This window comes from Ahaetulla prasina, chromosome 4, assembly GCF_028640845.1.
Source record: "Ahaetulla prasina isolate Xishuangbanna chromosome 4, ASM2864084v1, whole genome shotgun sequence".
Classification (NCBI taxonomy): domain Eukaryota; kingdom Metazoa; phylum Chordata; class Lepidosauria; order Squamata; family Colubridae; genus Ahaetulla; species Ahaetulla prasina.
Window position 1 is genome coordinate 62,405,216 of NC_080542.1, and position 17,739 is coordinate 62,422,954.

The following is a 17,739-nucleotide window of genomic DNA, read 5'->3' on the forward strand; positions in this document are numbered from 1 at the left end:
GGATCTATTTGTTTTAGGACAGATTTTAATAATCAACTTACCTTATCACAGACTTTTTAAAAACAGTTTCTGGCTGTTTTGTGTTGAATTTGTGATCAGTTGTGATGCATTTATGTAATAAAGATGCATTTTGTTCTGACTTAAGTGACATCACATATCAGAAAGTTAATATTAATTGCAGATCTTTAGTAAACCTTGTGGTCAGGGATTCCTACAGTGCTATATGCTATCAAAATACTTCTCGCCACAATATCACCAAAGGTATGTATATATATATATGTGTCACATTAATTTAAAATGCAAATATATGAATTTAGAATTTAATAAAATAATTAATACAGAATAAAGAATTTGGAAAGGATCTTGATGTCAGAAACAAAAGAATAACCAACAATTTGGGGCCTCAAACCTGCCTTCTGACAAACTATCCCAAATGATTTCACTAGGACATGCAGTCTGGAAGCATGATTATTATTGTAGATTTACAGTTCATTTGAAAAATCTCATAAAATAAAAAAAAACTGATTCCATTTTTTAAAAAACCCTATAATTCAGCTGGTCTATTAAGTTTTGGGTTCATAGTAATCAAGAAATAAGGCAAATGAAATTAGGTTTGTAATATGAAAAAAAATCTATAGTATTTATCTTAAATATCATAGCTAATTATAATTTTCAAAAAAAAACTACAAAGTAGGTAACTTTATTAAACCAAATGTTTCCACCCCTTTCCCATGCAATTCTGCCTGTTTATACTCTGATGAAATCACCTATTGCTCTTACCACCTTGAGATTTCCACTATGATATCTTAAAATGCTTTTGAGAATGCACTTGATCTTTTTCTGGATGGGAAAGGCAATCACTCCATAGTACAGCATTTGCTTTGCATGAATAAATTCCCAAATAAAATCTCATCCTACCCAGGTAATCTCAGGTAGCAGGGCTGGAAGAGACCTGAGCAGCTAATTGGGAGATGAGAAAGGACCAGGCCAAAGGGACAAACAATCTTGGTGCAAAACAATTTCATATATTTAGATCTAAATGCTTGAGATCTTGGGGAAAAAAAATCTGCCAGCCAGTTCTTGAGCTATATGGACCAGTGTTTCAAGCCTAAGGCAGCTTCACAGGCCCATATCTACAGGAACGATTTTGTGCTCTTTTAATATGTTCTGGGCTTTGCAGAATTATTCACTACCCAAAATCAATCATTTAATTATCTTGCTAAACCAAGAAAGGTATTAAACAGTACCTTTTGAATTAGTGACTCAGTTTTATGCCACTACCTACTTCTACTAATTTATATATGTATTTAAATATAGATGTATTACAGTATATGGAGTTTAATTTATTGCTTCTAACGACCAAAGGTACTGTTATAAAGGTAGCACAGATGTTTGAGACACATTTCATATATCATATAATGTGGGCCAGCAACACTGAGGTTGGCAAATATGATAGATTTAATTTTATTCTGATGCCTTGTAATTTTAGCTTTGCTTTTGTTACACACACACATACACACATGCAGCTAGTCGTGCTTTAAAAACTCTGTCAGAAGTGATATGTTAAAAACAAGTAAGAAGAAAGTTACTCTTAGCATTTTTTTTTTACCAAAGTCAGGCATGAATGGCATGCAGTAGATTGCGGAAAAGAAGCAAAAGGACATCCATTTCTAAAGCGTTTATATTCATGCATTGTAAAACTTCAGTTTACAAAAAACCATTAGCATCTGTTAAACGTGTGCCTATTTGCTCTTTTTTAAAGTCCAAGTATACATGCAATAAACCTCTCAAAGCTAAAGTTATTTACAAAATTTCATATAATACTTCCTTTAAAGTAAATAAATAAAAACATGAAAGGCCAATGTTTTCATATATACAAGATTAAAAATAAATAAGGCATTATTATACAGTTTTATCATAAATTTTTAAAAAGTTGCCTGTCCCTTATATAAAATTCTTATTTGAAAGGACATCATGGCTAATATTCTGATTAGAACCAGAAATGTGAAAGAATTTGGATAACAATTACTTGCTTAATATTTTACGGCTGGTTCAGTGAGATTCTCTGTGCCTTGCCTCTACTTTCTTTGCTTGTCTTGCCTGTGGTCTCCAGAATATTGTTATACTGTCTCTGTCTGTCTGTCTGTCTGTCTGTCTGTCTGTCTGTCTGTCTGTCTGTCTGTCTGTCTGTCTGTCTGTCTGTCTGTCTATCTATCTATCTATCTATCTATCTATCTATCTATCTATCTATCTATCTATCTATCTATCTATCTATCTATCTATCTATCTATCTATCTATCAGTACTAAAGCCCAATTATGGTTGCCCCTTAAATTTATATAATTTTTTAGAAGAGCAGTGCTTGATTCAATAAATGAAATGGTAAAAATCATTAACTTCATTTTACTTGATAGAAATCCATATATATAATGCATATGATTTGAAATACAATTTTTTTGAGACTAATAGGTCAAATATAGTTGTTTTATTAGCATCCTTCAAATAAATGCAGAGAAACTATTAATCTTATAACTCTTTCTCACATTCCTTCTCTCTTTTCTCTTATTTGGTTTAAAGGAAATTACTACTGAATTAGTTTGTTTGATTGGTTTTTATGATTCGTGTTAATGGTTCCATTTCTGATTTGAATTAAAGGCCATAGATATCAGTGTTTGAGTTCAGGTTCACATTCACCTTGATTCTGTGATATGAATTTTACATCCAACTGAACATTTATTGGTACTAAAGAAGCAGCCCAAGTTAATCCAATTGTAAACTGAATCCAACCACAAGTAAAAGTAAACTCATTCCATCACATCTAGGTTCCATATCTATTGAGTCTTGTCCGAATTGGATCACGTACCAACTGTTTCAAACAACTGAATTAGAAAAACGATTAGACATAATTCTTATTCAGGTTTTTTGGACCAGTTATCATACAGAGAATCATTTCTTTCTGCTGATGGAAAGAATATGCTTAAGCCACCACCATTAGCATAGCCTATTTGAAATGTTGCAATTATATTGAAGTGCTACATATAATTTGCACTTATTGGAGTTTATCGATAATTAACTTGGAAATGCTATCTATATATTGAAGTTTCATTTAGCTTTTTAGTGCATATCCTCTGATTACATTTCTTTTATTTATAGCATATATTCAGCACTAAAAATAAAATGTAAAGATTTAGTTGTTATACTCTTACTAAAACAATTAACAAACAATTTTAGCAATGCAATCCTATAAATATCTATTAAGAATACCAACTGGGTTAAAATGAATACAACATTACAGGAAGAAAGAAATAGAAATAACATATCTGGATACTAGATAGGTGTAGTTTGTGAAATAATTTCAAAGACATACAAGCTAAGCTTGTTTGTCTATGGGCTTATATATGGCACATCTTACTCCCACAATATTTCACATACAATTTGGGAGAAGTGCACAGGTCTATTCCTCTGCTACATGTAGATCCTTGTGTTAGTGAATAATGGATCTTGAGCTCTCTGAAATGTGATAAGTATACATCAATTTGTAAAAGCTGTAACATTTGCTTTGCCTCATCTGCTACTATAAAAGCAGCAGTGGATTAAAACCAGCAAATAGCTATCTGAAGTCTAATTATTATGTATACCAATCACATGCAGATGTTGGCACACAGTTGATGCCAAGAGTTAATCTGTGAAATTATTTATTAAAGAAAGCTCTTCTGAAAATGTAAAATATTTGCAAATACCTTAATAATTTTAGCCAGTATTTTATCATAACAATATAAAAGTTAATCTCCATCTCCACCCCAAAACTTGGATATCTTTTCTGTTCCAGTGGGAACTGAAACACTTTAAAATTATTATTATAAGAATTAATTGTGCAAGGGTTGTAAAATATTGTGCTACCTACTAGCATATCCCTAATGATCATTTGTCAACCACAGTTTTTTCCAAGTTATGCTTTTACTAATAGCAGTCTGTGCAGGTTAAACAAAGAAGCCTAATTTGAGGAACTGTGAGTGATTTCTTTAGCTAAAATAGGACCATATATGTCAGAGCATATTTTTCTAGGGAAATAAAGAATATTCTTAATAATTGAACTAGAAAAAAGCTAATCAAAAGAAATAATTATTTAGATTAGAGATGAATCAAAATTAGTGAGAGGTAAATTTTTTTTTTGCTAATAATTATGAATTCAATCCCTTTACTTGACTTGGGAATAGTGCTTTGTGGAATAAAGAATGGTGAGACTGTCAGTATCATATTGATAATTAAATCTTATATGAAGTGCCAAAAGTCATATGGATTTTTTTTGGCCCTCTTTCTGAATTGGAGGAAAAGAAATTATTAAGCCCAAAGACTATGTTTTTACATTGAAAATCTTTCCCCAAATTTGGCATATCGATATATTAAATCAGAGACAGAGTGTGGCTCAAGATAAACAAGATTTACTAGTGAGATCACATTCTGATCTCTTATTATTGAGAGACATGTCTCCAAAAAAACCCTATCATGCCTTAAAATTTGCTAGAGTAAATTAGGAGTTTTTTCTCTTATAGATCAAAGCCCTAGGTCTCCAGGAAAGTCTCTTTGTACCAGCAAATAAAATGAAGCTCAGAGATAAGTTAGGTGAAGCCCAGAGACAATAAATCCACTGTAAAACTGTGAAAATATTTAGATAAATGAATGGGAGTTGAGAGAAAACACAATGCAATGCTGTCTCTTGCTGGAAGCACAGTATACTTAAGAATGCAACAAAAGCAATTGCACTACAGTAGAAGTAATATTTTTATAATAAAGTCTTGAAAAACATAAAGAGAAATCCAGAGGTTTCTTTTTTAAAAAAGGCCAGTGGTAATCTCATCTTCCCAATACACCTATCTTTCAGGACGTCTAAATTTTAAATTTTAAATTCTGCTCTTGAGATATACTATACTTTAAAAGTAAATATTTCTTCATATTTACTATAGAATTTTGGAAATAATTATATGAATAAAATTGATCAGGATTGAAATGAACATAAGAAATTAGCAATAATGCCACGAATAAACATCTGGATATTCTTTATGTATAATGATCAAAGAGACCTGAGTGCCTATAAAGGGTATTTACGTTTGAAGTTAACTTTGCTAAAATGATGACAAAGTATATACTTGGCAGCCTCAGCTTTCTAGTACAAAGTAAAGCTGGAATTTGCAAGAAATTTCCCTTTTCAATTTTTCTTGTATAAGTGCCTCACCAGCCATTTTGCAGATGAGTCTTCTGCTATTTAATTTATTACATCAGTTTCAAGCAAAAGTAACAAAGAAGACAAGCACTTTGAATATTTTATAGGAAGTAAATTGAAATTTGTGTGAGCTCCAAAGAAGGTTTGTGCTTTGTAGTAATTTCTGTTTATATTAACAGAACTTGCAATGGAGACATTTCTTGGAAGCTGTACTCTCAAGGCATTGAAATAGAATTCAAAAGCCAGGATATGGAAGAAAATATTCTCATATAACAAAAATTTTGGCTGCCTGACATTTCCAAAACTGTTATAATGTTAGTATTTCATTTGAGATGCTATAACTATCACTATGTAAATACATTAATTGATTCTATCAAAATAAGAAGTTTAAACTTTATATTAAAAATCAACATGTATTTGTTAATGAGAATCTTTATATGAAAGAGACGAAAACAAACCTAAAACAGAAGTCATCTGTAAAGGATTTGCATCAAATAATATGGATTGGATCTGAAATATCTATTTCATGACAGGAACAAACTTTTGTTCACAAATCTATGAACTTTTCAGGGAATGGAACTGTATATGTGTCTAATGACAAAATGTATTATAATTAAATTGCTTTTAATGAATGTCTTAAATTAGCCATTTGGCCAACTGAAAAGGCATAAATTTCTACAGCTTAATATTCCTTTGGCATGCACATAGCTGCCACTTCAGTAGCACTCTGTCCTGAAATAGTTAGCCAAATTCTATTCCTATCTACCATCTTCTCCAGTATAAGAGCTGCTGTTTCTATGTGATTCTGTGCAACAATATGAGATAAACTGTGCCGCATCCAAATGTTTGTGTGAATAGGAAATCATTCCTAATTATCATAAAGTCGATGAGTACCCAATATCTCCAATAAATCTACTTATAGCCTGATCTCTGATTCATCACTACACAGTTAAGAAACATTCTCAAATACAAAACATAGTGAAATTTAAAAGCTACATTTGTTTTCTTTAAGAGTTACTACTTCCAACATAACAGCAAGGGCTGAAATTTCTTTCGTTTGCCTAGAAATACTATGTTAAAGTATTCCACAGTGCTTTCTTACATCTTCATATAAATCAAATTTATCGTCACCCTTTGCTTAAACAGCAACTATAAATGATAGATCAAGCACCCTGGATTTGATCATATAAATGTTCTCTCTGCTATATGAGAGAACATTTCTCCGTGACAGTTTACAGCAGGAAAATCAGTAGGGAATGGAGCAATCCCAATCTCTCTCACACAAATTTATATGTGTTATGTTGTTTATGCAAACATCCAGTCTTATTGGTGTGTCTTGTCTTATCTTATTTAGCTATTAAAATTACTGATAAAATATTCCATAGTTTCAGAAAATCACTTCTCAAACAGAATTGCTAGCCCTTATTTGATCCTTCCCATAAGTTCTTATTAGTGGTTCCCAAGTTCTCTTTGGTTGGGTTGTTAGACTTCTTGGTTACTATCAAATTTTGCAGCCTTAACCTTTCTGATGACCTCTGCTGTACATGTTCATTTCAAATGACAGGACAAAGATTTTCACTGCTTTCATGCCTCTTTTATAGCTGGCACGGAAGGAAGGTAATGGAGTGTCTGATTAGTATGTGCTATTGGTGGTTGAAGTGTTCCAGACCCAGTGTTTGTTGAAAGGCTGGGGGATGAGCACATAGATGGACAACTTGTGCCCAACTTGGTCTGAATGTTTGCTCTCCCATAGGAATAAATTTTCCTTTCTAAGTTTAAAGATCGTGTTTGTGAATTATTTCCATCGGTCTTTCCTTCTAGAAAATAAGTCAGCATTTCACCTTTGCCTTTCACACTGACTTTCCCCCGACAAACACACTCATAATTGCACCTCTTCAATATACGTTGTACTTCTTCCGTAACCTGTAAATTAAACAAACCTCAGTCACCAGTGATTACTAGATAACAGATCTTTCTTTAATAGCCAGTTCCCTAAACTTTTTTTTAGAGAAAAGAGCATTTCTTATGGCTGTTTCAAACTCCATTCTAAGGGAAATCTCATTCTGCTTCCATAGTTATCTTTTAAATGCCAAACAGAATTTGTCTCAATCCATTGTCATCTTAGGGTTTTGGATTTTTAATCTTTTTCCCTTGCAACTTTTAATATCACAGGGGAATTATTCAACATTCTTGTTGAATAAGAACTAGAGCTACTCCCCACTCTCTCATCTTTTTTTTTACTAGTCATATTGATGTTTTTTGTTTTCTTTCTGTTTATTTTAATTGTTCTATGATTTTACTTTCACTTTGTTTAAACTTCCTTTTTTATTGCTTTGGGGGTTTTTTTTATTGTTGTAAGCCTCCAAGGATAACTCCATGACAAGATAGATGGCAAATAAATTTAATAATAATAATAATCTCAAGAAGTAAGATCAGCAAAATAATATTGCTCTCCTCTTATTGCATCTGTAGAGTGCCACTTCTCTATTACCTGGTTAACTGGTCCTCTTGGGTAATGGAATGCCAGAGATTTACTTTCAGGGCTGCACAGAAGAATTTGCTATGGTTGGTGGCTTGAGGGTGTTCTCTCCATCTTTTTAACTTTGTTACTATTTTAGGGATGTTATGTTTTTTTTTATTTACAAACCATTCAGAGTCACTTAGACAATGAGATGGGTGAGGTATAAGTTTGATTAATAAAATAAATAATTTTTTCCATAGGTGGAGCTTCACTATATTCTGAGAAGTAACCCATTGTTTTGGTTTTTTATTAAGACTGATGTAATTTATAAGAGAACTCTGAAAATACTCACTTGAATTTTACCTTGCACTCCAGTACTATCCATCCTGCTAGCAACATTTACAGTATTACCCCAGATATCATATTGAGGTCTTCTGGCACCAATAACACCTGCCACTACAGGGCCTACATTAATACCTGAAAAAGAAGCCAAATACTTAAAAAATGAAATCTAATGGTCATCAGGCTTGGTAAGGAAGTATCTGTGTCCCCTACCCCTACCCAGGATATATTTCACTCTACTGAAATTGCTTTTTGATACGAAGAAGCTGAAATGGAGAAATAATATCCAGTCTATAGAACATTCCCAAGTTGCCCTCAGTTGTAAACAGAAATGGAGAAGAATGCTGACTTTCTTCTCCAATAGGCTTCCAGGTGACAAAACAGAAGCAGTTAATAGATAATTTCCCCAAATTCCGCTAACGATTAATAAAAACTCACTGGTATGTGAAAGAAAGGCCTATAGTAGTTCTTCAATTAATCCTGAGTAGCTTGAAAATTATAGCTGCCAACCTATTTGATAAGCTTAAACTTTTCTTCAGGAGGACTTCTGCTTTGGGACAATCTCTGGGGAGATTGTGGTAGAGAAATGAATGTTTAATAACTGGACACTACCAATAGCTAATGCTTGGGGTGCTACAAGCTGATTTTTCTGTTCTTGCAAACAGTAAGAAAATGATTAGTAGGAGGGGATGGTGGCATAAACTGAAGTAGAACAATTATAGAATATTTGGCTTTCCCACTGCAGATATCTTGTATCTGGAAGTGCCTTTTTGCTGCTTAAGATTTTTTTAAAATCTCTCTGAAGATTAAACATAGTTTCTTAAAGACTTTCATGATCTCTCTGGAAACTTCTCCCTATGGAAGAATGAGGAATGAAGGAATTTCAATTTCTATAAGACTGTTTTTATTATTATGATCATTCATCCCTGTGCATTTTCCACATCTTTAATATTAATTAACAGTTGTCAACTTAGACAGAAGAAAATTATTTATGCAGCTATTAGGTATAATATTAGCTGCTATTTACTGTCAGAACACAGTATTTATTTTGTTTGTAAAATCTCTCCTATGAAAGCCGGCAGAAACAGTAAAAATATACAATTTATTCTTGAAAATGTAACTCACCAACCCGAAGAACAAAATCATTGTAGGACTGATAGTTGATTTCATCAAGAACATCAAACATTTCTATTGCAAAGTCAGCCAGTGTACTGAGATGGAAATAAATTGATTTCTTTGCCTATATTTTCAAAAGAAATTTTCATGTCATTCATAATGTTGTAACAATTAATGTAACACAGTTTTAACAAGTTTTTAAAACAGATGAAGAATCTATTTAAATATAAATAAATATACAGGTGACATATATTTAACAGGTTAGAAGTGTTAAATACTCATTTTGGGGAGGAATTAATTTCACAAGACTAGAGCTGTTGTAGAGAAGAGTGCAGATTCTAGGATTACAAAATTCAGATGATTATAAAAATTTAAAAACAATTATTGTATCAATAGCAGTTAATTATCAGTCATGTTTAGTGAGATTAAATTATTTGTGAGGGGGGTTCATAGGAATTGATAATTATTGATTTCATGTCCTGCACCAGATATCTGTTTAGCCACTGCAGAAAAAAGACAGAAAACAGATTACTCGATTAGATGACCTTTGGTTTAGTGCAGCTTTATCACCTCTGACCTGATTAATGCTTGCTGAAATGTTAACATGATGTGTGTTGTGCATGCATGTGTATTATATTTATTATATATTTATATTTATTATATATTTTATATGTGTGTGTTCATGCGTGCGTGTACATGTATCTGAGGGGTCAGATTAGCACCCTATTTTGCATTTAGGAAACATAAGTAGTCCTCTCTCTACTTTTGCTGCACAATTTGTCTTTCGTGAAAGAGATATGCTCATAGATTTTACAAATTTCTAGTTTCCTTTGAAGCAACTTAGTGTCATAGACTCCTACTGCTGGAAGGGACCAATGCGGTCTTCCAGTTCAACACCCTGTTCAAGACATGAGTTTTATAGCTCCCCATCAAATGGTTGTCCAGTCTATTTTTGAAAATCTCCAGTGATGGAATACCCACAACCTAAGGAGACAAGCTATTCCACTGATTAATTGCTCTTACTATCAGAAAATTTCTTGTTATTTTTATTTTGTATCTCTCTTTGACAAGCTTTCACCCATTATTTCTTCTTCTGGCTCTAGAGAATAAGTTAATTCCTCTTCTTCATGAGAACCATTCAAATATTGGAAAACAGTTATCATGTGTGTGTGTTCCCCCACTCTGGTCATTTCATTTCATTTCATTTATTAGATTTTTATACCGCCCTTCTCCCGAAGGACTCAGGGCGGTGTACAGGCAAATAAAAACAGACTAGACAATAACCTATAAAATGCAGAATTAAAAAACTTATTATACTTGCCTAAAATTTTAAAATATATAAAAATTAAAACCCCGTTTAAAATTAATAATAAAACTATACAATCCGTAAAATTTAAGCCAGCCCCGCGCGAATAAAAAGATGCGTCTTCAGTTCGCGGCGAAAGGTCCGAAGGTCAGGTATTTGGCGTAAACCCGGGGGAAGTTCGTTCCAGAGTGTGGGAGCCCCCACAGAGAAGGACCTTCCCCTGGGGGCCGCCAGCCGACATTGCTTGGCGGACGGCACCCTGAGAAGTCCCTCTCTGTGAGAGCGTACGGGTCGGTGGGAGGCATATGGTAACAGTAGGCGGTCCCGTAAGTACCCAGGCCCTAAGCCATGGAGCGCTTTAAAGGTCATAACCAAAACCTTAAAGTTTCTCTTCGAGAGACTAGAAATATCTAGGTCAGGGGTGAAATCTAAAAATTTTCCCTACCGGTTCTGTGGGCGTGGCTTAATTGATGGGCATGGCTTGGTGGCCAGATGGCTGAGTGGGCGTGGCCAATAACAATAAATAATGAAAATAATAAACAACAATAAGAGGTACCAAAAACCAGCTTTCACACTTTACACACACACAACACAACTGACTCACACACAATGTAAAAGCAGCTGCACACTTCACATAGCCACAAAAAGCTCAAAAACCAACTTTCACACTTTACACACATACAACTAACACATACACACACACACACACACACACACACACACACACACACACAATATGCCACATACAGCTTTCTGAGATTTTGTGTGTTTGTGTAGTTAGAGTAAAACTCTACAGAAACACACCAAATCTCAGAAAGCTGCACAAATATTTTATTTTATTATTTTATTTTATTTTATTTTATTTTATTTATTTTATTTTATTTTATTTTATTTATTTTATTTTATTTATTTTTTATTTTATTTTATTTATTTTATTATTTATTTATTTTATTTTATTTTATTTTATTTTATTTTATTTTATTATTTTATTTTGGACTTCAAATCCCAGAGTTCCTCAGCCAGCAAAGCCAGCCAGTTGATCACCAAGGAAATAGATTAGCTGAGCGATTGATTCTGTCTGGGCTGAAACTGAAACTGCTTTCCGGCTGTGGCAATGCATTCATCAGTAATCAGGTAAGTGCCTTAGAATCTCTACTCTTACTTGTAGAAAACATGTTTTCTACAAGTAAGAGTACAAGTAAGGTTCTGCTGTTTTTTACTTTTAAAGGCCTGTTTCGGCTGAAGCAAAACCGGCTTTTAAAAGTAAAAAAACAAAACACCTCTGCAGATGGTGCGGCTCAGCAGAGGCGGGGGTGCGGGCAGGCCAGGGATTTTTGCTACCGGTCTTCCAAACCAGCAGCCACCATCGCTACTGGATTGCGCGATCCCGTCCGATCCGAGAGCATTTCACCCCTGATCTAGGTCCCACAACATTTTGATGTAAAATTTAACCTCCAGAACCTCCATCAACTTTGTTGCTCTTCTCTGCACACTTTCTAGAGTCTCAATACCATTTTTGTATCACAGTGATCAGAACTGTATGCAGTATTCTAAGTATTGTCTCACTAGCATGATATAAATTGGTATTGTCCGTTCTCGTTGCCTTGATGCTATTCCTTTGTTGATGCATTGGCTGTTTTAGCAGCTGCAGCAAATTGCTGGTTCATACTTATGTTGTGGTCACTAGGATACCTAGATCCCTCTCAGTTACTATTTTTGAGTCAGATATCACCTATTCTATACACATGCAGTGTAGGATCTTACTTTTCTTGCCACTGAACTGCAGCTTGTTGGAAAGGGCCTAATTTTCAAGTCCATCAAGATCCTTCTTGATCTTGAGCCTATCCTCTAAAGTATTTTTTCCTCCCTGCAAATTTGATGAGTTCCCCTTTTATCTTTTTATCTAGCTTATGTATGAAGATGTTGAAGAGTATTAAGTATAAGACAGTACCTTGGGGTACCCCATTGCATGTTTCCCTCCATGTAGATGAGGACTACCTGTTGAGTGTGGTTGGTCAGCCAATTGCAAATTGTTCTATTTTAGCCAAGAACTAGTTGTGGTCTACATTATCAAACGCCATGCTGAAATCTAAGTATATTATGTCCATAACCTTTCTCTGGTTCACTAATTTAGTTAGATTATCAAAAAAGGCAATTCAATTGTGGCATGATTTGTTTTCAACAAATCCATGCTGGCTGCTAGTTTGTTTCCAGGTTCTCGCAAATCTTTTGCTTTGGATATTCCTATGTCTGAGTTGCAAATTTCATGAGTTAAATATGTATAGTTTTATTCAGTCCACTCACAGATTCAAAGCAAACTCTTAACTTCAGATTTGATATTACTTAAATAAAACATCCCAAAAGAAGATAATTTACCTTACTATCTGTAGTTGGCACAAGGCCCACCGCTGCCATATATGTGCTTCCAATTGTCTTGATTTTTTCAATATCTTTGTAATATTCTTTGTCCATAAGCTTTGTTTAAAACACAAAAGTATTAAATATTGCATAACATTTCAGATAACAAAGAATAATGTGTGTATGCCTTGTTTTAGCATGTATCCTTTTTATTGCCTCATACCTATAGCAAATGTCATCTAAAGATGTCACTGGCCATGAAAAATGATTATGGATCACTCTTGTTATAATTTCAGCAGCATATTAATTCAGCATATTAGGTAAAACCTATTTATCGTTGCTTATTTTGTTTAATACAATAAGAATGAGAAAGTATACAGAGTTTTTGAATTTTCCCCCAACCTCTTAATAATATTTTTATTCTGAGATACACAGCTCCATTGGACAAGAGCTTAGAATGTCAGGAACAATTCAAGCCACTGTCAAATGTCTTCTGCTGTGGAGATGCCATGGAGTGATATACTATAAATTGAGAGGTGGGGCTGGTGGATGTGGGAGTGGGCAGAATGGCTCTTTCTATTTCATCTAGATAAATTTTAACTTTGATCTCCTTTTGCTAGTGCCCCCCTCCTCAAAATTGGTCCAATTCTGTTCAATTTTCAAAAGGATTACAGGCAGATTACAGTCCTTCGGGAGATAGGGCGGTATATAAATTCGAATAATAAAAATAAATAAGATAGAAAGAATCCCAAAGCTCTTTACACAATTTCTTTCAAACATCGCACCTGGTTTGAAAAAATAAAAAGGTTGGAATTGAAGATCACAGAGGTGGCCATAAAGAAAATATGCAGCAATGAAATATGAACTCAGTCAGGAAAACAGAAAAACGTGAGGCAGAAACTCAGAAATATTTTACCTTGATTTTTCTTGGTATAAGAGAGAGGAAAAGAGAAATGATGTAAGGATTGTAAATGATGTAAGGATTCCAACAATTAGGAATCAATACATTCCTAATAATTCCACCTTAATGAAGTGACATACAATATATATGGAAAGAACACAGCAGTTACAATGAAGCATAGCTGGACCTGTATGTTCTAAAACTACCAATTAATTATTATCATAATTGGCACAAAGCCTTTAAGTTTTATTATTCCATAATAAATCAATTCTACACATGGGAAGATTTTAGATGAGAGGCAAAAGAAAATCTAGTGTAACAGCAAGTAAATGAAAAAAACTTCAAGCTAGACTGCAGTTTAAATGGTGGGGCACTGAACCATTGTATAACATAATTCCTTTTAATTTTTAGAGATATTTATGGCACATGGGCAGGTTATCTGCAGGACCACCTTCCCCTTAAGGACATCTACCTGTCCTACCAGGTGACATTGGATGGACACACTCCTGTTCCTCTTAATGGGAGCTAGGAAGCATGCCTTTTGCATAGCAGTCCCTGCCTTAGGGAAGAACATGAAGAATATTCTCTAGTTAAGGGATCATATGTTCATTTTATCAGAAATTAATATTAAAGTTAATTTTGCTTAAAAATTATTATATTATGTCACTTTCTAAATGTATTCAGTAGCTTTATTTTTCTGCAACAGCCTTGTGAGGGAGATTTGGCCAAGAAAGAGAGACACACAGACCCAATGACAATAGTAAAGACAATTAGCTCTTACCTCATCAAAATCAGCTATAATTTCATTTAACAGGCGTAAACATTCTACTCCCATATTATTACCATCCAGTTCAATGTAAAAATCATTGAAATTTGGTATGGATGCAAACATCACTCCTACTTGTGAATATGACTGGTAATACAAGTCCTGTAATAAATGATTATATTCTTATTAAATAAAGAATATTCAAGGACTATTATATATATGTAATAATTGCAATATTAAATTATTATAATTATCTCTGTTAGAAAAAGATGCTAATAAAAGAAGGAAGACTAACTTGAATGTAGGTTGGACAAGGCATATTCTTTTAACATTATCAGTATATTCACTTTAATGAAAGGCTTCTTCTATTTAGAAGCCTTGGCTATTAACTATTTCATACTATTATCCAGAATTGTGGAGAGAATTAATACTTCTCAATGTTTTCCAATACTTGGAATTCTTAATTTCTTGGGAAAAACATAGTATAGTTAACTCATCTCATAATGGAAAACAGTATTTTGTCAGGGAATCAAATGCCTTCTTGTAATCAGTCCAACCTACATTCAAGTTAGTCTTCCTTCTCCAAAAGTTTTCCAAAATCATCTTGTCAAGTAGGAACTGATCTTGTTCCTCTGCTGTTTTGGAAGTTTCCTTTCTGTTCAGATGAAAAAAAGCATTCACCTAAATGCTGTTAAGAGTACATCCAGTTCTCAATTTGAACATTGTTTTTAAGCAGATAATTAGCCTGTAGTTGCCTGGTTATGCCCCTTTTGTTGGATCTTTCATTATTAGATATGCTTTGCCATTATTAGGTAAAGGTTTTGCCAATCTTTAATTTCACCCTTCATTATATTTATTGCATATACAAAAATGTGTAATCATTGCATGTTGGTATTTGAGCATAGTATGTGGGCAAATCCCAGCAGTGTGTGGCCTTTTGTAAACTGACGGAATTTTTGTCAATGTGCAGATTTTCTAAGTGCTATCGAAGCTTTGGTTTATGTTATAATCTTTCAATTTTCTTAAATCTTTTTCATCTAATCTTAACTTTGATTTTCAGATTGGATACTGTCAGAGTATGAATATTCATAGCTGAAATAGACATGGTAATAAGTCAGCAAATGGGGACTGTTTGGAAACTGAAACATAGTATTTGTTTGTATGGGGCCATAAGAGACAGTTTGGAGTCTAGGTGTGGCTTAGACTTGGTGAACTGTATATCAGAGTTGGTTTGGCCTCTGTAATAAGAGCCTCTGTACAATATTTTAGCCTCTGAATCTCTACTCTGTAATGACTTGCTTCTATGAATATTGCTTCTGTGATATTGTATGCTGAATTCTCCTATATGGCATTGTATATAAAGAAGTTTCTTATGTAATTTGAATCCTGCTGAAATTCATTTAATTGTGTCTGGTTGTGTGTGCTGCAACAAACTCTGACAGATGCTTTCTACTTCTCTACTTTTTTGTCTTCTATTTTAATATTCATTTTATTTTACTACATTGCCACATGATTGTAATTATTATATCATTATAATTAAAGCCCTGAAGAAGTGAAAAGACTTAATGCAAGTCTTTAAAAACAAATAATTAACTTCCTTACCATGTTCCTTGGATTAGACATCAGAAAATGCTGAGCAACATGTGCTGGCAATAGATTGAAAAGTATTCTTTTGTTATCTAGTTTCACTCTTTCCATATCATCTCTCTCCTCTTCTGCCTGCCAAGAGAAAAAAATATGTTCTAAACAATGAAGGCTGCAAGCATCAACAGACCTGGTAGGGATGTATGCCTTTTTAGATAGCAACCAGCAATTTGAATCACATCTGGAAGCATACTGATAATTTGTGAAGCAAAGGTTCAAATGAGCATACCGAGGCATGACCATCAGTGCCCGCACTACTGCATTCTGGTCCAGCTAAACCTTCCAGATGGTCTTCCACAGCAACTGCATGTAGAACACACTGCAATAGTCAAGTAATGAGGTGACCAGGACATGAGCTGCCCTTAACTCAACAACACTGGCAAACTGAAATCTCTAGAATGAGCAACTTTGGGGATTCTATTGCAACTGATCAATGAAAGCTAACAGTTCAAGCACGGAATCTGCGGGCAGCAAGAAGAGTCACAGCAATTCCACCTATTCCTTTGAGCCCAAATGACCTCCTAACTGGTTATCTGTGAAGCTGTTGACAGCTGTAACTATTTCCAGATGACATCAGCCACTCTTTCCCTCTCCTCTCCTGGATTCTTGGCTTGTGCAAAACACAAAACCTGTGGGGCACTTTTGTGAGAGGGGAACTCCTCCCTCAGTCCAACCAGATCTTAATAAGACATGCCACATTAGCACATGATAAGATCTAGCCACTTTGGTAGCCTTGGGCTTCAGATGTTGCTTTTGAATACCAGGCTACCAAAGAATCTGTTGCCTGACCCAGAGGGTAGAAAGGGCAAGAGAATTGCTTTCAAACAACTATATTTCTCTCTGTCTATCACTGTACACGAAATCATGGATCCACTCTTTAAATGATACTACTTTGCCACCAAGAGACAATACAGGATTAGGATTTTACTGGACAACAATACCTTCATCTTGCCTGTATTTAGGTTCAATCATTTTATTCTAATTCTTGACAGTGTCAAGGTACTAAGCTAAGATATTACCCTCCAATCACCACTGGATAACAATATAACACTGGATATAATCAATATATTCATGACACCAATGATGGAATTCTATCAGTTCTACCTGGTTCAGGTGCACCAGTAGTGGCGGTGGGAGGTTTCGTCCACCCACCCGGATGTCATCAGAGGTAGTGCGCATGAGCAAAGCAAGCAAAGCACTCACATTTGCGAACTGGTAGTGAAGATAAGTGAATGCAACCACTGGATGACACTGTATCTCAAAGTGTTGGATGATTTTTCCTAATGACATCATGAGTTGTAAAAAATTGGGGATAGAGGACTGACTTTTATGGCACCCCACAAAAAATGCCACTGACTCAATATCGTCCCCTCTGCTACTAGGGCTTTCTGTTTATAGATATGGTGTAAGAACAGGAACTCTGTTACAATAGTTATTCTGATGCTTGTGGTTTAATGGCAGTCCACAAGAATACCATGATCAATAAAATCAAAGACTGCCAAGAAGACTAAGAGAACAGAAAGTTTATCTACTTGAGTAAACAATACTATTTCTGTTTCACACCTACTTCTTCTAGAGTGCTCTGTAATTGATCTGTCAGCAATGTATCAAGAACTTTAATTAGA

The 17,739-nt window shown here is 34.3% G+C and overlaps 1 protein-coding gene across 1 annotated transcript in view; it reads right to left on the minus strand.

The window, feature by feature from the left end:
* Positions 1–5,738: 5,738 nt before the first annotated feature.
* Positions 5,739–17,739, minus strand: part of ADCY1 (adenylate cyclase 1) — a 177,907-nt gene continuing 165,906 nt past the window's right edge. Inside the window, exons 15-20 of the mRNA XM_058183642.1 lie at positions 16,073–16,189; positions 14,486–14,632; positions 12,822–12,920; positions 9,149–9,263; positions 8,034–8,158; positions 5,739–7,143 (exon numbers count right to left, since the gene is read on the minus strand). Coding sequence (XP_058039625.1) covers positions 6,805–7,143; positions 8,034–8,158; positions 9,149–9,263; positions 12,822–12,920; positions 14,486–14,632; positions 16,073–16,189 — 942 coding nt within the window. The 3' untranslated portion in view covers positions 5,739–6,804. The remainder of the gene's footprint in view (positions 7,144–8,033; positions 8,159–9,148; positions 9,264–12,821; positions 12,921–14,485; positions 14,633–16,072; positions 16,190–17,739) is intronic.